Source organism: Nothoprocta perdicaria, unplaced genomic scaffold (genome assembly GCF_003342845.1).
Source record: "Nothoprocta perdicaria isolate Ctin4 unplaced genomic scaffold, notPer1 scaffold_48, whole genome shotgun sequence".
Lineage (NCBI taxonomy): Eukaryota > Metazoa > Chordata > Aves > Tinamiformes > Tinamidae > Nothoprocta > Nothoprocta perdicaria.
This window is the reverse complement of record NW_020455732.1, coordinates 4442444-4465686: the sequence shown is the minus strand read 5'-3', so window position 1 is coordinate 4465686 and position 23243 is coordinate 4442444. Positions and strand designations below refer to the sequence as shown.

The 23243-nt window shown below is 48.9% G+C and overlaps 2 protein-coding genes across 4 annotated transcripts in view; both read left to right on the top strand.

The window, feature by feature from the left end:
- EEF1D (eukaryotic translation elongation factor 1 delta) overlaps positions 1-18391 on the top strand; it is an 18746-nt gene extending 355 nt beyond the window's left edge. The window contains exons 2-10 of one of the 3 annotated variants that reach the window (XM_026047116.1): positions 3504-3514; positions 4919-6150; positions 8098-8218; positions 9901-9972; positions 15893-15989; positions 16247-16350; positions 16574-16822; positions 17639-17833; positions 18300-18391. In XM_026047116.1, the coding sequence (XP_025902901.1) occupies positions 4919-6150; positions 8098-8218; positions 9901-9972; positions 15893-15989; positions 16247-16350; positions 16574-16822; positions 17639-17833; positions 18300-18338 (2109 nt within the window). In that variant the 5' untranslated portion in view covers positions 3504-3514 and the 3' untranslated portion in view covers positions 18339-18391. Of the gene's footprint in view, positions 1-2329; positions 2458-3503; positions 3515-4918; positions 6151-8097; positions 8219-9900; positions 9973-15892; positions 15990-16246; positions 16351-16573; positions 16823-17638; positions 17834-18299 lie in introns of those variants that run through there. The other 2 variants (XM_026047117.1, XM_026047118.1) reach the window with 2 other exon arrangements.
- Positions 18392-19510: 1119 nt separating this feature from the next.
- NAPRT (nicotinate phosphoribosyltransferase) overlaps positions 19511-23243 on the top strand; it is a 5188-nt gene continuing 1455 nt past the window's right edge. Inside the window, exons 1-8 of the mRNA XM_026047135.1 lie at positions 19511-19706; positions 20586-20713; positions 21067-21149; positions 21258-21388; positions 21470-21585; positions 22162-22355; positions 22580-22720; positions 22797-22881. Coding sequence (XP_025902920.1) covers positions 19520-19706; positions 20586-20713; positions 21067-21149; positions 21258-21388; positions 21470-21585; positions 22162-22355; positions 22580-22720; positions 22797-22881 — 1065 coding nt within the window. The 5' untranslated portion in view covers positions 19511-19519. The remainder of the gene's footprint in view (positions 19707-20585; positions 20714-21066; positions 21150-21257; positions 21389-21469; positions 21586-22161; positions 22356-22579; positions 22721-22796; positions 22882-23243) is intronic.

Here is a 23243-nt window from a genome sequence, read left to right as displayed (position 1 = left end):
GGAAGGAGAGGCCTCTGTGCCCCTTCCACCCCCACTCCCCTCTTAGCCCTGGGGTCTTTCTTCCCCTCACAGAAGTTGGGAAAGGAGGTTGAATCCCCCCGCTGCATCCGTGAGGTCTTTTTGCTCTCCCCTCAAGTTTTGGGGCAGGGGCTGTGCCCCTCTCCCTGTCATTTGTGAGGTCCCTTCTATTGCAGGCCAGGGGGAAGGTTTCTCCATACCCCTTCCCTTTATCGCTCCCGTTATCCATGGGATTTCTTTCATCACCCAAATATTTGTGGTGCTCATGCCCCAGTCCTGAGGGCAGGGCTGTTCGGCACCCCCTTTCCCGGCGGGATCCCTTTTCCCTGTGGGATCCCCTCGCCCTGCTCACAGGCTTCGGAAGCAGAAGATGGATCTGTGTGTACCCCCCAAAAATACCGAGGTTCTTTTCCCTGTGCGTGCCTAGGCAGGCTGCTGTGGCGCAGAGAAACCTGAGCTGCCTCTCCATGCGAGGCAGAGCAGCTGCCAGCCCTCCATAAGTGGGAAATGCCTTGATCTAAGCCAGGCCCGGTGCTCTTTGCCGCTGCTCCAAACTCATATTGGAGCTGGGAATATTTTTGCAGCATCAAGGCTTTCATCCTTCCTCCTAGCCAGAGCCTCAAGTGTCCTGCTCCACCTCCTGCATCCCAGATGGGAATGATCCTCCCTTCCCACCTTTGCTTTTTCACCTCCCTTTTCCAGCACCCACACTCTGCACTCCTTGCATTTTGCTCCCTGTATGTTGTCATTGTCACCCCCTGCAGCTCTGGCCATCCTTGTGATCTCACCTGCTTTTGTGCCTTTTTATTCTTTTATTTTTGGCATGTGTTTCAGTGACAGCTCATTGAGGAAGTTTCGTTTTTCGAGCGGTGTCTGGGGAATGGGTAGAGCTGAGGTGGAGCAGTAGCAGCAGAGCTGCTTTCCTGCAGCCTGGAAGAAGTGCAGAGGTAGCTCGGAGGCTGTTGTGGTCTCGTTTCTCCCCATTTCCCTCCCGGCATTCTGCAAAATCAATGCAATTTTACCCTTTCATGCGTAGTTCATAGCCTCATGTTTTAGCATCAATCACAACCTCATGTTCAGAGGTGGCTGTGCTCATTTGGGAGAGGAAAACCCTCTAGTTGGCCGGGTAGCTGTAATTCCCTCCCCTCCTTTTCCAGGTGGGCGTTCTTCCCTCTTTCTCACTTTGCAGATAGGACTTTTTTCCTCTTCACTTGAGCTCTTCTGCTGCTCCTCAACTGCTCTTTTATTGTTCCATTTGCGAAGGTGACTTATTATTTCCCATCCCCCCCTACCACTGCATCCCGTGTCCTTGATTGTCTCTTCATTAACAGGACTGGGACGAAGCATTGAGCCTTTAAAAGGATCACGTTTGGGTGCTGTTTTCTGAGGAACAGGCTGGGAAGCGCTTTCCTAGGATAGCACAAGTAATGTGGATGTCTTGGGACAAGAATGGCTCATCCTGAGTGGGGAGGAACAGCAAAAACCTTCTTGCTTCCATCTTTAGTGCAGTTCTGGCATCCCCTGGGTGCTGTCAGTCCTTTTTTGGGGGGTTTCCATGTGCTCCTCTCTGTTTCTGGCTGCTGTTGGGATGAGGAATCAGATGGGGAGGGCAGTGCAGCATGTGCGATATCATAGAAGTACTAAATATAACTAAATATAAAACTAAATATAAATGAACCACCGTTTTGGCTGTGTCTGTCACCTGCGCCACATAAACAAATGTGCAAAATGAAAGATTGGGGCAGAGCTTCCAGCAGCGAGACCCTGTCGGTCTCGTTGCTTTTTGGAATCTGCAGCAGGAGATGATTTAAATTAGGCTGAATGGGTAAATTTTTCCCCAGAGAGCAGCTTTCAAACCGTGGTGCTTTGACTGTCTCTGTCTTGTCGGCATCCGGCTGGTCAATCTGACACAGCTGAAAATCACAGTGCAAGTTGTGTAAGATCTGAAACGATTTATTTAGTGCCTTTAGGAGACTGCAGCAAATATTTGTGTAATGGGGCTCCAGAAAGAGCCAGATTTATGTTATAGATTTCTCTACTGAGGACAAATTTAACCCTTTTGGACAGAAGGGAAAGGATGGCTGCTCTGAAACTAATAAATGGAGTTGGAGTTGACTTTTTTATTTGGCTACAGACTTACTGTAATGTATTGTGTGCCTGATACTTAGTGACTTCTTAAAAAGCAACCAGATTTAAGGGGATAATGCAATTAAATAACTTAAATCCAAAGGAAGCTTAGGATTTACAGAGTTACAATAGAAATAGTTTCATAGCCTATTTTTAACTTTTTTTTTTTTTTTTTGCATTTCCCTGCAGCACTGGAAATCAGGCCTAGTTTTGTTCTGACTGTGAAATCCCCAGGAAGTGGTGAGAAGCAAGAACCAAAGCCCGAACTTTTGAGCTACAGATATGATTAAAAATTGCTCTCTTGGATCTTCTGTAAGCTCCCAGAGGGCATTAAAGACAAGTCCAAATGTTGACAGCCATTCGATATTTGTCATTGAGCAGTGTTAATAATAGCATTTGCCTTTCTGAGGAATTTCTACTTTGCAAAATGCCTCTCTAGGTCAATTCATGGCTGATAGGGAGTAGATTCATACACTAGGAAATCTGGTAGCACTCAGGCCTGGTATTAATGATTTGCAGCTCAAATCTCTTATCAGGCTGTTTCTACCAGCTGAGATGGTAGTTTTTGTAACTGAAATCTGACCATGTGTGCTTTTTTTCTGGTTGTTTTGGGGAAGAATTATAAATTATGAATGCAGACAGGGATTGGTGTATGATTTTTCCAAATCTTGCCCATGTTTGTAAGCTCAACTTCATTGACAATCTGAATCATACTTGAGCTCAATGAGCTAGCATTGAAACAGGGAGGTGTTGCAAGTGTCTTGCACTTATTTTTGGAAAATGGTGTTTGATAACCTTTTGGGAGATTTGTCCAGGTTTAAAAAAAAAATAGAAGAAAACATCATTTAAATTCCTTTGAGCCAGACTTTAGTGCTGGTTTTAGCACTTTATTTCTCCCTTTAATAAATAAACTCTTGTATAGATTGCTGATTTCTGGGAGAAATACCTGCAATTGTGCGAGTTTATAATCTGACATTGCAGCTGTTGCTTAATTCTGAAAACTGTATTTGCAGCTGTTGATGTTTAGTTTTCTCAATCCAAGAGCTCCAGAACTTATTCTGGCACCTTCTGAAAGCAGCTGGGAGCAACTTAAATGATTTGTTTGGCAGGTTGGGACACCCTATAACTGGTTCCCCATCACGTTAGATCCTCTTGGAGGTTTTTGCTCCAAAGTTTGTTTATTGCTCGTTATTTAAGAATAAAGGGAACTGGGTATCTGTGGAGCTGGCTGAAGAGGAGAGTAGTTCTGGAGCTGCTGCAGGATAAATTTGAGGTATTATGTATTTTTGGGGAAGCTGCTGCATCTCTAGAGCTTGAAGCTTTTTCTAACTCTCTCTTCTTTCCTAATGCTCTCATAGGAACTAAAAAAGTAAGTACCCTCTAGTTGCCCTCTGCTTTTTGCTCCTTCTGGAAAATTGGTGGAATTGCAAGCGTTAAAGTTTTTATTAGCCTTATAAACAGATTATTGCACATTTTTTTCCTCTAATATCTGCTAGAATTAAGTATTACAGGTTTATTTAATATATTAGCTGTGTATCTCTGTGGTTCAAAACAGTCCTTGGGTTTAATCTCTAAAACAAACCTTGCCATCTTGAGGGTCCTCAGCAGTGCAACCCTGCCCTCAAAATTAGTGGTTTTACTGCAGCTTCAGTGCTTTGGGTCAATTATTTCATTTTTAGGGCAAAACTGATCCATTTTTGTCAAGCGACCGTGCGTTTTCTAGAGGCTAATCTGACGGTGACAATGCAAATTAAATATTTGAGGGCTATGATTTGAACAATATCAAGTCACATCTGAATTTCTTGCTAGACCCATTGCAGATAATGTTCCTTTCTGGAAGCTCGTCTTGGATTAATATACTAGATCTAGGTGTACCTTATTTTGAACCCGTGCACTGCAGCGGAGCACCATTTGGAACAGCAGTTGCTGCAAAATTCATCTGTAATTTGCAGCGCTTGATCCTTTTCCACTCTTCCAAATTACTAACATGCAGATGCTGCTCTGGCGAACATCTCCTCTTAACCTTTGTGCTGGCAAATCCTGTTTAAATAGGTTTGTCTTAAAAGATTATTTTTGAAAAGATGACATTTTTAGGTAAAATCGTATAATAGATCTAAGTTATTTGCCCAGTAGCTGAGGCTGTTGGTTTTTAAGTCTGCTCCCTCTGCTGGCTTCCAGATAGTAAAACACAAATCCATGTAAGCAATGACCTCTAAACATAGTCATGAGTCAGTGCATCTCTTTTTAGCCTTTTTTGCCCCAAATCAGTGCCTAGTTGAGTGGGTTGAACTACTAATTTGGGACTAATCCACTAACTTAAAAAATGCCTTCTGTATACCAGGGCTTTGAGCAAAACCTTAGTGAGCTTGTCCAGAGAGCTGCTTTCAAAACAACTTTTAAAGTGCCTTTTGTGCTAAAGGGTGTTATTTTTTAAATATTAAAGGGTGTTTTAAAGGGTGATATATAGTAACGTAGAAAGGTATTTGTCAGAACAGAGGTATTTTAGGAGGAACTTGATTTTGTCGTCAGAAACCAGATACGTTTTCAGACTGTTTAACTTCCCTTGAATTAAAATTTATAGCAAAACATGGAAATGTAGAGATTGAATTAAATGCTTAGATGCTTTAATGTAAATAATGACATGGTGGCTTGGGATACCTTTGTGTGACTTAGGAGATCGCTGAAGTCTGCTGCATGCCCTTGCTTTAATTAATTTTTTTCTTTGCAACTACATCTGTTGTGCTTATCTCTTAATGCTGTCCCTTTTTGGAAGATGAGGACGAGGAAGCCTCCGTGTCCGATAGAGAAAGTGTGGGTAGACAAGCACAAATACGATGAAGCTGAGAGGCTCCACTATGAGCGAGAGGCCTTGCTGGCCGCCGCAGCCCCGGAGGAAAACCAGGAGGTGGAGGCTGTGAATGGAGTCTGCAACGATGACTCTGCTGAAAGCGAGTGCCCAAAAAGAGGCAGGAATGGGAAGAAGCAGAAGAAAAGGAAGCGCTCTCCGAAGCCCAAAAATGTGCTCTCCAAGGTAGACTCTGTTCTCTCGGGCTTGCTTGCTGATCACGTGTGGTTCGACAAGCCTCTCTATGACCACGCGGAGAATGTGTACAGGAAAAACATAGTGGATTGGCAGAACCAGGAGGCGCTGGAGACTCAACTCCCTGCTGAGCAGGTTGCTTTAGCGCCCAGCTCTGAAGTTGCCCAAGATGTTTCGAAGCTGAGGATGTTCTCAGCGGCCCTGTCCTGCTCCCATGGTACTCTCTCTGCATGTCACCATATTGTTCAGGGCGTCTGGGTTAACAAACTCGACTTTGATAAAGCCGAGAAGGCGTTCATCGAGAAATCCCAGTTATTTGCCCCTCCGCACATCCTGAGCATCCCATCCGTGTGGTCCAACGGAGGTGGCGTTGGACTGAGGACGCCGGATGAAGGTTATGTTACAGCCTTGCCTACCCCTGCCACGCCAGGCTTAGCTCCGGACGCCGTAGCCCATCCTAACGCTCCCTTCGTTACCGACGTGCGCGAGACAGTGAACGGCAAGCCACAGATTTCAAGCTTGCAGGCCCTCATGTCCGAGGTGTGGCTGGAGAAACCCCTCTACGATGACGCCGAGAAGAGCTTCTACGAGAACATGTTTGATGGGCACCCACCAGGCAAAGCCAGACTGCAGAACCGTGGCGGCCCTGAAGCCTTGAAGAGGGAGCACGAGGACGGGAAGACTCAGAGCCCTGGGAGGCAAATGGACATCAAGCGTGAGGAGATCACCTGCTCTCTGCTTCCCAATGCTGCTGCTCCCCCTCCATCCACTTACTACTTCCTACACGAGGACAGTGAACCAGTGTGGCTTAACAAGTTGACATACGACAGTGCTGAGGCTCGATACTATTCTTTGGAAGCTCAGAAAATGTCCAAAACGGGAGAGGACACAAGGGTGCTGGAATCTACAGTAGCAAAACCTCTACCAGCTTCTCGTGCTTCAAGCGTACCTGCTCCAGAAACTAAGTAGGAGAAGTTTAATGTGGGGTAACGCTCACACGTGCAAAACTGCCGGGTCAGGCTCGAGCCGAAAGGATTTGCATGTGTAGAAGCCAAACATCCTTGAGGACCAACGTGTAGGGAGAGGGTGATCTTGAGCCAACTCAAGATTGTGGGCAGGGGTAACGAGGGAGAAATTCCTGCAAGGAGATTCTCCCTTTCACTTGGTGAATGCTCATGGTTAAAACATCCCAGTGGAAAAAAGAGAAGGCTGTTTGTCTTGTGTCACCAGAAAGGTTAAGTCTTTAAAGCAAGAGCTGAGAGTTGAGCTAGGGTTTGGCTGTCTAGACATGGGGGACTCCAGGGCAAAGCCCTTTAGGTACAAAGTGAGGAGCTGGAGGGCACAAAGATGCGGTTCAAACAGACCTACTAGGGTGAATTCAGGTTTGAATTTGAGCACTCAATATAGTGCTTTTTTGCTCTGTATTTCTACTGAAAGGTCCAGTTTTCCTTGGAGAAGCAGCTATCCCCATCTTTTTCAGGAGAACTCAGTGCCCAGCAGTTTGGCTGGTAAAATCCATGCAAGAGGCAACTATTTTGGTGTTGCTGCTGGTACCCAGCTTGTTGGAGAGCCTTGGATAAATGCAGCCTAGTAGGAGCAGGTGCTTTGTTTGCTTTTGGATAGGGCAAAGTCGCCTTGTTAACCTGTTAAACCCTTCTGGAAGCTGCTGTTAAATTGGGGATGTGATAGAATGACTGGATCACTGCTTATTTGATAGGTACTTATCATGGCTGGGTAGAAGAATGAGCTTGAAAATTACAGATGAGCTTTGTATATGTAACATAAATCAAACTAGTGCATGTTTAAGGACAGACACATCTCAAGGCTTCCTTCTTGAGCCTTTGGAAAGGTGCAATGTGATAAAGTGTTTGCTGGGCATGTTTTATATACCACTGGATAATGTATATATTTCAATTACACTGGAAAGAGAGGCTCTTGAAGGATGAGCTGACCCTGTTATCCCTTAAATTTAAGAGTTGCTAGAATAGGTGATGCTGAATTAGGTAGTTTGGAGTAGGGGTTGCAGTCAAGCTTTAATGCGTGCATGCCTTTTGTCATGTCCTAGTTGGAGTAGTTTTCCCTTTAACTGGATATGTGTTCATAGTTTTGGCCCTTCCCTAGAGAATTCCATGTGTTGTTACATGGAATATATCTGACTTCTGGTCTGGAGTTGTCCTTGGTTTAAAATATTGGGCACATCCTCTTTGACTATTGCAGCGGCCCTATCGTTTGCCTTCTAGTTGAGATTAAACAACCTTTGGAAGCTGCTACAATGAAAGAAAAAGCAATTTAAGCCTTTTCAGAGCAATATTAGAAACCTCTCAGCTGTTCCTTCCATCATAGTGGTAGGTGTCCCTCTTGCAAACATGACACTGATGATGTTTTGATTTCTAAACAATTCTGTCAACTTCCAAAGGGGGACATATGTTAATTTGTGAGCAATAGTGTCCAGAGCTCCCTGCTGAGATGTGGTAGTGTTGTATATTCTGTTTGGAGCTCCGTGTGCTTCAGGCTTTGGTTTCATTTTGACCAGATATCTTAAGAGTGAAAAAGCCTGCCCTGTTTGTGGTTGTCTCATGCGCAGGACATCTTTGATTCAACCGTGTGTCTGATGTGATGTAGAAAATCCGATTCCAGATGGCATTTTGTGGAAGTAGGTACAGATCAGCTGCTATATTCTGTCCCCGCTGGGTCCTCTGTCATGAAATGCAGGTCAGACTGGGCAGATGGGCGGGTGATTAGATGCTCCTCTTAATAGGATCCCATTTATTTAAAGCTTTCTGCGAGAGGGGATATGTCTGAGTGCAGAGGTACAGCTTTCCAGGAGAAGGAAATGCTGCTCTGACAAGTTCTTTGCAATGTGCTCCCTTAAAATGCTTCCAGAAACTCACTTTGCTGCTTCTTCTCTGCAGAAAAATGGCAGTCGACTTCTCACACGAGAAGATCTGGTTTGACAAATACAAGTATGATGATGCTGAGAGAAGATACTACGAGCAGATGAACGGGCCGGTTAGCAGTTCTTCACAGCAACAGGTAACGTTGGATTTCACGTGTGGCTGGGTTAGCAGTGTGCTGCAGCTTAATGAGCTAGTGCAGAGGGGAAGCAAAAGCAGGACCCTGTCTGCCTGGGGTAGAAACATGTATTTCTTTATCATTTCTGCTTTGGGTGCTGTTTTTTCCAAGTTTGAGAGTCTTCTCTTGAGGCTTTCCAAGTCCCTCTTTCCCCATCATGGTTTGTCTTTTGGATTATGATCTTCTCTGGACCATGAAGAATTTCTCTAGGACCACCAGGGGAAGAGTTAAGGGGTTGGTATTGGGAGATGGGGTGCATCTGAGAGGTGGTAGCCTTGGAGAAACAGAGAGGCAACAGGTGAAGCAGTGCACAACAGCAGTGTACAATTCATCTGGCTGCTCTGACAGGGTGTGGGTGCTGTTTGTGATCCCATTTGGGTGTCATTTCAGCCACGTACCCTGAAAGCTGTAGTTTTACTGATGGGATGAGCAGTGTGGTAGACCAAGAGTTGACCTGGACCCCTTCAAACAGGGGCAATGCTGTTTTGCTCAGGATTTAGAGCAGCTAAGCTTTCCTTGGCAAGGGATATGGTGGAGATCAAATGCTTGTGCCGGGGTACCGTGACTCCAGAGAAAGGAGGAATTTTGCTCCTCTTTGTACCCCATGCAACAGAAGTGTGCTCTCATGGAAGATCTTGCATTTGAGTGCTGAGTGTGTAAGGGCTTGTTGCTTATGTAGCAGCTTTTAGGCATGCTCTGCTCTATTCCTGCTGCATGTGGTAGTGTTAGTACAGCACCCAGGGCGCTTGCATTAGAACTTAAGTACTTGAAGTAGCTGCTAAGGAGCAAATTTTCACAATGTTCTTAGAGTGGTTGGACTATTTCATGCCACATAGGAAGCTTTGGATGAAAATTCATGTGAGAATTGGTGTGAAGGCTCTGTTGGAGGTTCTGCACTAATTTGTCACTCACTTAAATGCTAAGAGGAAAAGGAAAAATCTACATTCCATAAAGCCTGTCTCCAACCTGAAAGTGGATAACCTGAATGTATCCAGGTCGTGGCTCTTCAGTGAGCTGTATGACATGGATTTGGGGGCTTATGCTTAATTTCCAGGGGATGGTTTCGTGTCTTGGATCTTGTTTTGGGGATTTCAGTCAGAGAGAGGCGAGGAGTGATTGGAGCTTGGAAACTGAATTTGTGCCCTAGGGAGAGAATGTTCCAAGTCCAGCCTAAGACACAGCAGTGGCAGAATAAAATATTTGGGCTGCTGTGTCCTGAGTTGCATCTTCTTAGAGACTTTGATTATCAGGACTGTCTTTTTTTTTTAACCTGAGTAAAATTAAGAGTTTATATTAGGGAAAAATAAAAGGACTGCAATGATTCCTGCCCCCTCTCTGATGGCAGCAGTCCAGACTATTTGAGATAGGAATAAGGAGAGAATCTTAACAAGCTCTTGACTGAATTATCTTGTGGACACGTGGTCTAATGTGACCAAGGATTGCAGTCTGTGCTGTTTGGCTTAGAACCAATCCTTCTTGCAGCCAATTTTGCAGTACTCATTGAATCACTTGAGAAAATAATTAAAAAAAAAAAAACCGCAAACTCTCCAATCTTCCCCTTTTCTAACTTCTCTGACCATTCTCCAGTATGTTTCCTATATATATTTTTTAAAAAGTCTTGGTTCTTTCTGCACTGTTTGCAGGAGAACGGAGCCAGCACGATCCTCCGCGACATTGCCAGAGCCAGGGAGAATATCCAGAAATCGCTGGCCGGAGTGAGTACTGAAGCTCTCTCACCAGCTGACTACCCGCAATCATTTTTAGCTGTGGTGCATCTCACAGACCTCCACTGCGACCACCTCATAGATTTTGTGGCTTCTTATTTTTGAGTTAGAGGAGATGACCAAGGTGTGCAGTGCTGTGTACCGCCAGCGTAGCTCCATTCTGACCAAGAGCACCGATGCTACCGGGCTGCATGCTGCTTACCTGCTTGTCAGCCTCTAGAGCCTTCCAGAATAACTGGATTTGAGTTCAAATTCCTCAACTTTTTTTCTCCTGGTGGAATTTGTTCCTACGGGTCTTTTAAAAGAAGTAACAAGTTACTGCTAAAAGAACCTTGCTGGGGAGCAAAGTACTGAGCTGCCAGCATGGGTATGTTTGTCTCTTGGGGTACACTGAGCTGCCACCTTCTCTTTCCTGTTTTGCTTTCAGTTAGGGTATGTGCAAAAAAATGGTGTCTTCCATCTGCTGCATCTAGGGAATTCAGCTTGGCTACTAGCTTCAATTCCAGAGCCTCCCATAAAGGTTAAGTAATATCCTTTCTAGAGGTGTTTAGGTGCTGATACGTAAATGAGTCGCCAGAGAGCAGTGTTAGGTCTCTTTTTCAAGAGGAAATAACTCTTAAACTAATAAGTGGGGTTTTATGGGGTTGTATTGGTTTTATGGGTGAGGCCAAACCAGCCACAGAATGTGATCCATGTGCCTTGGTTTCTTATCTCAGCAATGGGACTAGAACTTACTTGCACTTAAGATCCATCTGGAGGATATCTGTCCTTATAGTGATTTGACCGCACAGCCCTGTCTTGGGATAGATAACAGTACACATTTCTAGATCTGTACGCTGACAGAATTCAGCCTTTCTTGACAGGAATACCTCCTATTTCTCCTTTCTTAAAGCAGGAATACATAGCTGAGATGGATACAGTGGAATTAACTGCTTTTCCCATGGTGGTCTCACTGTGCAGTTGAACTTGACACTGCAAAAGCAACTTGGGCATCTGGAATAACTGCAGCTGCTCGTGTGGATGATCCAAGATAGGGCAGAACTGGAAACTTGGAAATGGAGGCAGAAAGAGCAGGACCAATTTGAAGAAAGGCTGGTTGGAAAGGATTAGATTTGCCTTGGTTGTATTCAGTGGTCCTGCATGCAGCTTAGAAACTGGAGTCAGTGAGAGCTGGAACAGGTTAGTAATACTAAAAAAAGGAGAAAATACCCGGATGTAAAGCTTTCTAATGTTGCTTTCTGCTGTTTAGCATCTCTTTTCCAGTAGGGAAAATGTTCCTGAGCTAGCTAAAGTTCAGACCTTTAGTAACCTGCTTGAGCTTTCAGTAGAAATGATGAGCCCTTCCCTAAGATTTGGAGCTTGGACTTAAGGCAAATATGCGGGGGAAGAAACCACCATCCCAGATGGATTTGGGGATTTTTTTTGTGTGTGTGTGTAGAAAGTGTTAGAAAGTGTTTGAAAATGACTGTCCTGAGTAGAAGGAGTTGTAGGATCAAAGTAAAATGGAGCATTAGCTTCCTCCAAGACCTGCCTCCTCTAGGAATGGAGGCTAGAAGTGGTGAGAAAGAGCAGGAAACATTGATGTTTATTACCATGTTTGAACCAAATTACCAGATTACCACAGATTTTTCTGGAGGTTAATTTTGTTAGCAGAATTTCTCCCATTGAGTCTTCTGTTGAGGAAAACTCCACAGGCTTGAGAATTTAATTGTGCCCTTGAGTCTACCCTGCTCTTAAGAGTGCTCTGTAATAATTTAGCCAACTTATATCTGCTGTTCTGCTCCCAGAGTATTCCAGCTGCTGGGATAAGCCGAGCACAATGACCTCTTCCTTCTTTTCCTTACTATTTTGTAATCCTGTTTTACTGGGCTTGCCTTACCCTGGCTTACACAGTGTCTTAGCTCTGTCAGGGAACAGACTTGACTTTTTGGACACATTTAAACTTTTGTTTTCATGCCTCAAAGCAAAATTAATCATATTGCATCTGCAGAATAATTCTGAAGCATGGTTTTGTTTTCTGTCCAGAATTCCAGAATTTCTGTATGTAAGTTGCCTTTCCCCCTAAACCTGCAGAATTATTAGTAGGAACTGAGGAGGAAGCTTGTGAAAAGTTGGATCTGGTAAGATAGGGAGATGGCCAATCAAGAGTTGGTTCTTGTAAGATGGGAGAGCTGTCGGTGCAATTCTACTAAGGTCTATTTTAGATGTGCTTCAGTTCGGTAGTGGTGGCTAGAAATCCCTACTGGAGCGTTAGGATTGTTGAAGTTGTGATTTGTATCTCCCAAGGGAGAGTAGAAACCTCTCTGATGCCAGAAACATTTGTTTGCACATACCTTCCATCCTGCTTTGCATGGTCATCTCTGCTTTAAACGATCCCCCTCCCCTTTACACGTCTACTAGGTCGCTAATGCTTCCCTACGTATGGAGTTTGGAACTTCGTTAGTGCTGCAACCAGCGATGTTGAGACCACATGTGGTGAGAGATGTCCCAAATGGCTTGGAAAGGGTTGACCAGCTTGCCCAAGGCCATAGAGCAAGGGTTGACCAGCTTACCAAGGCCATGGAGCTAGGGTTGACCAGCTTGGAAATGAGTCTGAATCCATCCTGTTTGTCTTGAGGGTGAAAACATCTTCCAGTCCTTGAGAGTCACTTCCTTGCAGCTCATTTAAGTGTTTCTGAGCATGGCAAAAACTTGCAGAGCTCAGACTGACTTGAGTGGAAGGATTTTGCAACTGTGCAAGCATGAAATGGGGTTAATTTTTGTACAGAGCCATGAGTGCCCTCCAAACTTTGTATTGGAGAACATGCACATTTGCACATCTCTAACAGCGCGTGTTTCTTTATAAAGTTGAGCTTAACATCATCTTTTCCCCAATTTTTAAAAAGCTCTTAGGTGAGTTCAGAGACTAGATTGTAATTTCTACCCTTTCTAAGCATTAAAAAAAATGTCCCAGTGATTTAGGACATATTTTGCCTGCCTGATTGAACTTATGTGTAATCCTTGGTATGGTAGGAGGCAGTGCAGGATGTAAATGAAGTGGAGCTCCTATCTTGGGTGTTTTGAACGACTGCTTGATAAAACTGGCAAACACCCCTATTGGACTTCCCATCTGGGACTTCTCTTGGCACAGAAGCAGCAACTCTTGCATGTGGCAAAGAGCAGACGGGAGGTAAATATGCAGTTTATAGTGGCGACCATATCTCTGAAAGTTTAAAAAAATAACCCTCCCTTTTTAAGTAGAAGTGGAAAAAAATGCCAAGGGGAGCCAGCAAATTTCCATTGAGTAGCAGAAGAAATAGGAGACCTCTATTAATGCAGCTGTTGGTATTGCAGCTCCTCGAGTGCTTGGGTTACCTGCCTTATCGTATGCTGATGGGAGGGTGCTTAATTGCTGCCCTGGGAAAGGTGACTTTCCAGGCCCCTTATCAGTGTTTGCAACCTCACCCACCTAAAGACTCTGGATAAGGTGACAAGGGAGTCATTTATTTGTGCACTGCAGAGCTCTGCAGTTGCTTCCTGCAATTCCCCAGGCAACCTGTATGGAAATACACGACAGTTTTCTTACCTTAGCATTTTATACCCATGAAAAATAGCCTGTTGTAGTAACAGAATGTTCTTTCTGCATCTTTCCTTGTTTGAAATGTAGTGCAGAGTCTTTCTGAGCCCCCTCGTCTTAGTATTGCGAGCCACATGGGCATCTTTTCTGGAAGAAATCGGATATTTTCCTCTCCAAACTCGTCCCCTAAATGACACTGCTCTGCAAAGCTGGCAAGTGCGTTTTGAGCTAGAGGATCCTGCCGAGCTGTGGATTTTTGTGCTGCAGGATGGCAGGGGGAAATCCACAGGGTGCTGACTGGCAAGTGGACAGTGTTGGTTCAGCTGAGATTTTGGCATCTTTGAGGTGCTCAGTTAGTGACCGTGAGGCTGGGCGAGACTCCACAAGATTCCTTGAATATTATTGACAAGGAAGGGAAGTTTGGAGGGAGAACTGAGCTCTGCAGCAAGGGTCTGTGTTGAAAATCTGTCTGTTCTGCAACCCCAACTGGGGGCTGCAGCTTCTCTAATGGCAGCAGCTGGGTGCAAACTCGCCAGAATTGCTAGGAAAAATGTGGAGCCTGTTGAAATGCTTCCATGTTCATCTGTGAAGTGTGACTAGGGTTTCAGACTGCTATGGACAGGTAATATCTTACTGATGTTAAAGTCGTGGTGTGTAGGGCTGGGAATGGCCTGATGTGGTGGGTCTGGCATCGAGTTGCTCGGTCAGGGTGGTTGTTGCTCGATGCAGGGTGGTTGTTGCTGTCTTTATCCCTGGGAAAGACACTGTGGTGGCAGCTGGGGACAACTTAAGGGTCTCGGTAGCTTTGCATGTGTTTGTGTCCACAGAGTGAATGCTTTGGCTCCTGGCAGGAGAGCTCGCTGAGAGCTGCTGTGTGGCTGTGATAACGCATGCATCTCCTGCACCTCTTACTGTACAGACAGCAAAATGGCCAGGACCAGGTTCGGGGTGGCTTTGTCTGGTTTTACCCCGCCATGCTTGACCCTTCGGCAAGCACTGAGATTTGTTAACAAAAGGATGGCAAAGCTCATGGGTGACTTTTCCTGCGAACTTTGGTTGCAGCGTAGCTGGTGTGAAGCTGTTTCTCGTTGAGTGACGGTCTGTCCTGCATGAGGGTCTGCTGCCTGTGCTCGAGCGTTTCTTTCAGCATGAGTTGAGGTGCTTCTCTCCTTCCCCTTGCACCAAAACCATCCTCCCCCAAAAACCCCTTTTGCCCTTTCCAGCAGAAGACAGGTCCGCGTAGCAAAGAAGCTCCCTCTGCCCGTGCCAAGAGGCAGTCAGGCCGCTCAACTGTAAGTCGCCTGCGTGTGGATGGAGCTGCTTGTGTTGCCAGCAAAGAGGCTGGAGGTCAACTCTCCACCTTGTGCCGTGGGAGGCGCTTGCTCTTTGGGATGGAGTCCCAGCTCCTGCTGTGCAGTACAGAGCCCCGGGGGTCTCGGGGAGCGGGTCTGGGGACCGCAGGTCGGCGCTTGTATTGCTGAGTATCTACCTGCTGCCCAGACTGATTTTCTGGGGACGTTTCCTTTTGGCATCTGCTCCTTTTTGGGTAGGTAAAGGAGCATCTGTGGCCTTCCTTCCAGAAGCAGCGCGTGCTGCTTCCCTGTGAACGCTGCTCCCAGGGTTATCTCTCCCAGGACCAGCTTTCAGTGTGCTCCGTTTGCCACCTCCATCTCAAGTGATTGCCAGGATACTAGGAGCCTGCCAGGCGTAACCAAGGATCACATTAATGATGTGCACCTGAAAGAGCATAAATGATCTCTCTTATTGTATTCAGTTATGTTGACACTTGAAGGCCTGTATTTTTTTCCTTCTCCTTTTGCAGAATTGATTTATACACAATGGCCTCCTTAAAGGAATGAAAGCATTTTGCTGTTAAAACAAGTCCTTTTGGAGCTCGCTTGGCCTCATTGTCATGTATTCAAGTAGGCTTCAGGGGGTTTTGAGAGGAATTAAAAGGCTGGAGTGGGGAAGATAAGAGTAAAAATCCAGGCATCTCTTTCTAGCTTTCACAGTGACTTGTGTGACATTAGGCAGGTCGTTTCAGTGCTGCAGTTTGTGAGAAGAGACCAGCTGCCCCACTGAAGGGGCTTGGTGTGAAGCTTTCCAAACCTCCTGCATGTTTAGTGGTAGTTCATGATCTGTGGCTGCAAGGAATGACTTCATCCCGCACTCCTCATTGCCACTTAAGATCCATAAGATGTTTCATGCTTCATGGTATAGAGCTTTGGATGAAATGACCTTGTTCTTTGGTAGCTTTAAAACTCTCTTCTTCCCCAGAGGCTTGACTGTGCTGCGCTTCACTGACCCGTTGAGCTTGGGAGCAGGTTTGTTTCATCTCAGTTTTCCTCGTTGCAGAGCGCGAGCACAACCTCTTCTGGGCCTTCTGGTGATCAAAATGAACTCGTTTCCCGAATTTCTCACCTGGAGGTAGAAAATCAAAACCTTCGCAGTGGTAAGTGGGGAGAGTCTTCTGCTGGGAAGACACATTTGGTGGGTCCAGCTCCTGTGGAGCATCCACCATGCACTGACCTCACCCGTGGCCACGTGAGCACATACCACTTTTTTGGTCAGAGCTTTGCATACTTCTGCTCTGACTGGGACAGCTGATGTTTGCAAAGCGACTTGGGGCAAAAGCTCTCAAGGTCTGACTTGAGAGCTGATGCCAGAGCCTACAAGATAAGCTTCCCTTCCCCCTGTCCCTTCTTGCAGTTGTTGCAGATCTTCAGCTGGCCATCTCCAAGTTGGAAAGCCGCCTGAATGTGCTGGAAAAATCATCTACCTCCCATCAGCCTGCATCGATTCCACCAACCCAGGTGAGCCTCAGCAGAGCATTGCTCCGAGTGCTTCATCATAATGAAGTCTTAGGTTGCTTCAGAGGTCTCCTCATTCTAATATATAGTTATATGTATGAGTTCACAAAATTATTTGTAGGTTTAGGAGCTCCTATATATTGTTGCATTGAGTTCCCAAGTGCTGCTCTGATTTAACTGCAGATTATTTTTCTTTCCACTTTGAATGCGTGTCACTACCATGAAGAAAGTGGAACCATTCAGTGTTCCCTCCAAGAAAGTGGCTCTCCCATCTGCATCAATTGCAAAGAAAGTTGAGTCAACCGCTGCAGAGGATGACGAGGATGACGACATTGACCTTTTCGGTAGCGATGACGAAGAGGAAGACCAAGAGGCTGCCAAAGTCCGGGAGGAGAGACTGCGCCAGTACGCAGAGAAGAAGGCCAAGAAGCCAGGTCTAATTGCCAAGTCTTCTATCCTTCTGGATGTTAAACCGGTGAGTAATCTGAAAGAGGGGGAGTTTGAGTGAGGTTTTGTGTCTCATGCTGCAGCAGGCTGCAAATCACTTCCAGACCTTAGTTGTCTGGTGAAGTGAATGTAACTTGAAGGTTTTTCAAGCAAGATTTGGAGTTGGGTGAGATATCACAGCTGGAATCCTCAGTGTTTGCCCTGCTGGTGCCTCCTCTGAACCATGGCAAGTGCAGGCAGTTATTATACTGGTGCCCATGACCAGGAGTAGCCCCTTCTTTTAAAGAAAGGTCATTCATCAGTTGAAGCAAAATCAGGCTAACATGCCCTGAAGGTGGGATTTGCGCTACGCAAAAGAGAAATGTCCTTGGTAATGATAAAAATATTTGCATTTGTTTTAAAGCGAGTGCTCCAAAGTAGATGTGCTTCTCCAGGAAGAAATCCCTTTGCATATGAAGGGTCTGCAGGTAGAATTGAGATACTACACAGCATTGCTGCAGAGTCATATTTAGCTTGGCTAACTCCATCAGCTAATTAATTGTCTGGTGGGAATGGCAGCCAAGAAAAGGCAGCTGGAATTAGCTGAAATGTGGTATTGAATTTAAGCTGCTGCTCAAACCAGAGACATGGGCATGTGTTACATGTGTGAAAGCGTGTTGATTAGCTCAGGTTAGCCTGTCTGATTTTGGGGTGCACCCATCTTAATTTGTATGATATTGAATGAATAATATTACCCACCCTCATTGTTTGCCATGTATGTGGTAGTCTTGAGTTGTTGGACACCTCTTGGGGCTATTGGTGATGTCTTGGAAAATGCTTAAGTTCTTATTTCTTGTCTTGGCAGTGGGATGATGAGACTGACATGGCAAAGATGGAGGAGTGCGTCCGATCCATCCACATGGATGGGCTTGTGTGGGGCGCCTCCAAGCTGGTCCCAGTAGGCTATGGCATCAAGAAGCTCCAGATCCAGTGCGTAGTGGAGGATGACAAAGTTGGGACAGACATCCTGGAGGAGGAGATCACCAAGTTTGAAGACTATGTAAGTCTGCAGCTCTTGAATCGTGCCATGTTTTTTATTTGAAATGATGCAAAATTGTCAGCTAGGGTTATCCTTCCTCCTGTGAGAGGAGACAGACCTCAAAATCCAAGCAACCTGTGCACTAAGTAACAGTGGACACATCTTGTAACAGTTGCACCTTTGAAACAAGTCACATTGTTTTTATCTGTGTTCTTCATAGGTTGGACTCTAAAAGTCATTCAGTAACTAGTGCGCAGTGGAGTTTCCTATTGTGACTGGGGTCATAGCAGTCCAAAATAGCACCTAAAAAGCTGCTAAACCACCTAAAAGGGGGCTCTTAGAGCAGGCAAGCTGTTCTAAGAGAAATGGGCTCTGCTTGATTTTTGAGTAGATGTGTGTGTGCTGTCAAATCCTGGCCCCACATGTACTTGATGAATGTTTGAGAAGACCTTGGTGATCCCCAGCTGCTGCTCTTGTTCTGTTTCAGGTGCAGAGCGTTGACATTGCTGCTTTCAACAAGATCTAGAAGCAACTTATAACCTCCGTGGGAGTGTAATAAATGTCAAGATTGGGAGTGCACATTGTATGATGTCTTTCTTTGCAGAGCATAATTTAGTCGGTGTGTGATGTGTTGTGAGCTACTTGGGCCACTTTGGGATCTTTCTCCTCCTTTCCCTGCTGTCATTAAAGGTAATGACATTCCTGCCTTGGTGTTGCATATGCATGAGCAGCCTGTGGCTAAAGGTTTGTGCACAAATCACAGAATCACACAATAGTTAAGGTTGGAAGGGACCTCTAGAGATGGTCTAGTCCCAACCCCCTGCTTCAGCAGGGACATCTAGAGCACGGGGCACCTGGTTGCATCCAGGTGGGTTTTGAAGACCTCCAGGGAAGGAGACTCCCCAACCTCCCTGGGCAGCCTGTTCCAGGGCTCTGGCACCCCCACAGTGAAGAAGTTCCTCCTCTCATGGAGATGGAACTGCCTGTGTTGCAACTTGTACCCATTGTCCCTAGTCCTATCACTGGCCACTGCCGAGAAGACTCTGGCCCCATCCTCTTTGCGTTCTCCCCTCAGGAACATGTACATATTGATCAGGTCTCCTCTCAGCCTTCTCTTCTTTGGGCTTTGGCACATGGAGCTGAACTTCCTCCTTATTTTTCTTTTGCTGCTCTCGCTGTCCTGTGGAGGACACTTCCGTGGATCATCCTGTGCTTTAGGAATGAGGAGACCAGCCAGGACGCGGCCAGTGAAAGGAGAGACTTTCACACTGTAGATATAAATGGTGCGTAGCAATGCTGCAGAGTCCAAAGGTCCAGATCCGAGCTGTGAAATGCAAACATTGAGCAGCACAGTGAGCGCCACGGTGTCGAGCCACAGGTCAAAGCTGGAGGTGCAAGTGAGGAGCCTAGCGACCTCTCCTCCGTTGTGTTGGTTTTCCTCGCTGTGTGTTGTGTCTGTGCTCTGCGTTCTGCCATGCTGGTGTGAGCGGGGTCCTCATGCACTGTTAGGAGGTCGGGGGTGGGTGTACGCGGTGTCCATGTGCAGTGGCATGTGTCATTGCTAGAGGGCGTAGACCTGGTGGCCGCGCGCGCGCCCCGGGGTAGACCTGTTACCCCGCGCGCCAGGACTACATTTCCCAGCGCCCCCTGCGCGCGGCGGCGCACGCCATTGGCGGCGGCGGGTCAGGCGGCGCGGCGCGGCCCGCCATGGCGCTGCTCACGGACCTCTACCAGGTCACCATGGCGTACGGGTACTGGCGCGCCGGGCGGCACCGCGCGCCCGCCGCCGCCGAGCTGCTCTTCCGCCGCTGCCCCTTCGGCGGCGCCTTCGCGCTCGGCGCCGGCCTGGCCGAGGCGCTGCGCTTCCTCCGCGCCTTCCGCTTCTCCGCCGCCGGTGCGTGGAGGGACGCGGGGGCGCCCCCAATCGTGGGGGACCCCCGGGGGGGGGCCCTCAAGGGTAGCAGCGGGGGGGGGGGCAAAGGGCTTCCCTCATGGGGTGCTTGGGTGGCCTAGGTGGGACAGGGACAGCTCAGAGGGGTGAAGAGACCCCTCGGGGGGATGCGGGAAGGTCCCTCGGGGCAGGAGTGACCCTCGGGGCAGCAAAGAACCCCCTGGGGGGATAGGGAGGAGCCCTCAGAGGGACCCCGAGGGACAGGGACACCTCTCAGAGGGACCCTGTGGGACAAGGGCACTTCTCAGGGGCAGTAAGATCTCTCAGAGGGACCCTGTGGGGACAAGGAGCTGGGGGGGGTGCACAGGGACACCCCTTAGAGCCCTGGGGGAGGAGGGACACAGGCTTTCCTTAGAAGAGTGAGGAGACTCCTTGGGGTATATGGGGGGGTCTTGCTGGGTGGCCTAGGTGGGACAGGGACAGCTCAGAGGGGTGAGGAGACCCTTCAGGGGGACTCAGGTGGGGCAGGAATGTCCCTTGGAGCAGCAAAGAAGTCCCCCGTGGAGACAGGGACACCTCTCAGAGGGATCCTAGGGACAAGAACACAGTAAGATCCCTTAGAGGGACCAGGAGCTCCCTTGAGGGGCCTGGAGGAGACGGGGGACGTAGGTGGGGGGACAGGGACCTTAGGACCTGAGGATGGAGACATGGACTTAGAGGGAACACCTGGGGGGATATGGAGGGACCCATTGGGATGCCTGGGTTGGGGCATCTCTCAGGGGAGCAAGCAGAGCCCTCACGGGACCAGGGTGCTGAGTGTAGGACCCTGGGCAGTCCCCCGAGGGGCCACAGCTCAGCGGGCGCCCTCGCCTCCCCGCGCAGATATCGCCTACCTGCGCTCCGTCCTGCCCAGCACCACCGAGGAGGCCTTCTTCGAGTACCTGTGCACCGTGGACGCCTCGGAGGTGACCGTCACCTCCGTGCCCGAAGGCTCCGTCGTCTTCTCCAGGGTGAGCGCGGGCCGGGGCGACTCAGCTGGGACTCACAGAATCACAGAGCGGCTAAGGTTGGAAGGGAGCTCTAGGGATCATCCAGTCCAACCCCCTGCTCCAGCAGGGACACCCAGAGCACGGGACACCCGGTTGCATCCAGGCAGGTTTTGAAGACCTCCAGAGAAGGAGACTCCACAGCCTCCCTGGGCAGCCTGTGCCAAGGCTCTGTCACCCTCAAAGTGAAGAAGTTCTTCCTCACATGGAGATGGAACTTGTACACATAAGGGCTCGACCTTGGCTGTCGGGTGCTGTTGGCTCCAGCTCCGTTGGGCCAGGAGGCCTCATCACTGCTCTCCTGGCTCTTCCCGCAGGTCCCGCTCCTGCAGGTGAAGGGTCCGCTGCTGGTGGTGCAGCTGCTGGAGACCACCTTGCTGTGCCTGGTCAGCTACGCCAGGTAGGAGCACCCGCCTCTGGGGTGCTGGGATCCCTCGGCCATGGGGCACGTGGTGCCCTGGGTCCCCCCAGGGCGTCTCGTGTGACTCTCGCCTTCCTCCCCTCGCAGCCTGGTGGCCACGAACGCCGCCCGCTTCCGCCTCCTCGCTGGCCCAACCACGAAGCTGATGGAGATGGGGCTGCGTCGCGCGCAGGGCCCGGACGGCGGCCTCTCCGCCTCCAAGTACTCCTACATCGGGGGTGAGCGCAGCCCTGCGGAGCGGCTCCTCCGGGCTCTTCCCCGGCATCTGCGTCCTCACCCTCTGCTTCTCCCCGCCGCAGGCTTCGACTGCACCAGCAACGTGCTGGCGGGGAAGCTCTACGGCATCCCCGTGCAGGGCACCGTGGCCCACTCGTTCATCATGTCCTTCACGTCGCTGGCCGAGGTGGAGCCCCGGGTGAGCGTCGCAGTCCCTCGACCATGGGCCGGGCTAGGACATGGGTTGTGGGGGTGAATTAGGGCTACGAGGATGATCAGGAGCCTGGAACATCTGCCCTGTGAGGAAAGGCTGAGAGAGCTGGGCCTGTTCAGCCTGGAGAAGAGGAGGCTGAGGGGGGACCTGATCAGTGTGTATAAATACCTGAAGGGAGGCAGTGAGGAGGAGGAGGCCGGCCTCTTTTCAGTGGTGGACAGTGATAGAACTAGAGGAAACGGCCACAAATTGAAGCACCAAAAGTTCCACAGGAACTTAAGGAAACACTTCTTGACAGTGAGCGTGACAGAGCACTGGAACAGGCTGCCCAGAGAGGTTGTGGAGTCTCCTTCTTTGGAGATCTTTAAAACCCACCTGGATGCAACCCTGTGCCACGTGCTCTAGGTGACCCTGCATGTGCAGGGGGGTTTGAATAGATGACTTCTGGAGGTCCCTTCCAACATTAAGCATTCTCCTTCCAGCCTTAAGCATTCTATGATTCTGTAATTTTGGAGCGTTGGGTGGCAGCAGAGCGGGCTTTGCAGCGTGGCTATTGGGCAGGTCCTGGCACCCGCCGCTGGAGGAGAGCCGGTGGATCTGCCCTCGCTGGCTGAGTCGTGGCTGCCGCGGGTGTGCGAGCTGCTGCGGGTGTCCCCGGGCAAAGTGAACCGGGGGGAGCTGGCCGCCTTCGTCTCCTACGCCGTGAGCTTCCCACGCAACTTCCAGGGGCTGCTGGACACCTACTGCGTCATGCGGTGAGGACACCAGGCCTCTCCCACCTACTCGGGAGCCCAGGTCTCGGGTGTTAGGAAGAAGGGGAGTGTGATGGGTCCCAATGGGTCCCTTCTTTCCGTCAGGCAGAGCTGTGGACAGGAGGGGAAAGGGCAGCTCTTGAGAAGCCTCCACTGCCCGACCACTTTGGGTAGCGTTTATCGCTCCCACGTCCTCGCCGGACCAACCCTTCCCTTGTCCCCACCAGGAGCGGCCTTCCCAACTTCTGCGCCGTGGCCCTGGCGCTCAACGAGCTGGGCTACCGCGCCATCGGGGTGCGCCTGGACAGCGGGGACCTGGCGCAGCAGTCCAAGGAGATCCGCCGAGTGTTTCGTGCTTGTGGTGCCCGGTGAGTCCCCAGGTGCCTTTCGCTGGTGTAGAGGGTTCCTGCGGGGTGCTGAGCGCCCCTTTGCTTTTCTCTGCAGCTTCCAGGTGCCCTGGTTCGAGAGCATCTCTATCGCCGTGAGCAACGACATCAGCGAGCGGAGCCTGGAGGACTTCATCCGAGAGGTGAGGTGGCCACTGCCACGGTTGGGATGTCATCTCTGCCTCTGCTGGGGGTCTCCGAGTGCTGGAGGGAGGGGGTGACCGTTGCCCTGCATCTCTGTGCTGCACCCCAAAGGGTGTCCAGGCTGGAAAAAGAGGATTCTGGGTGGAATGGGATGAGATGGATGGGGATGGATGGATGGATGGATGGATGGATGGATGGATGGATGCGGAGGAAGGGATGGATGGATGGATGGATGGATGGATGGATGGATGGATGGATGGATGGAGGGAAGGAGGGAGGAAGGGATGGAGGGATGGATGGATGGGAAGGAGGGAGGGAGGAAAGGATGGATGGAGGGATGGGAAGGAGGGAGGAAGGGATG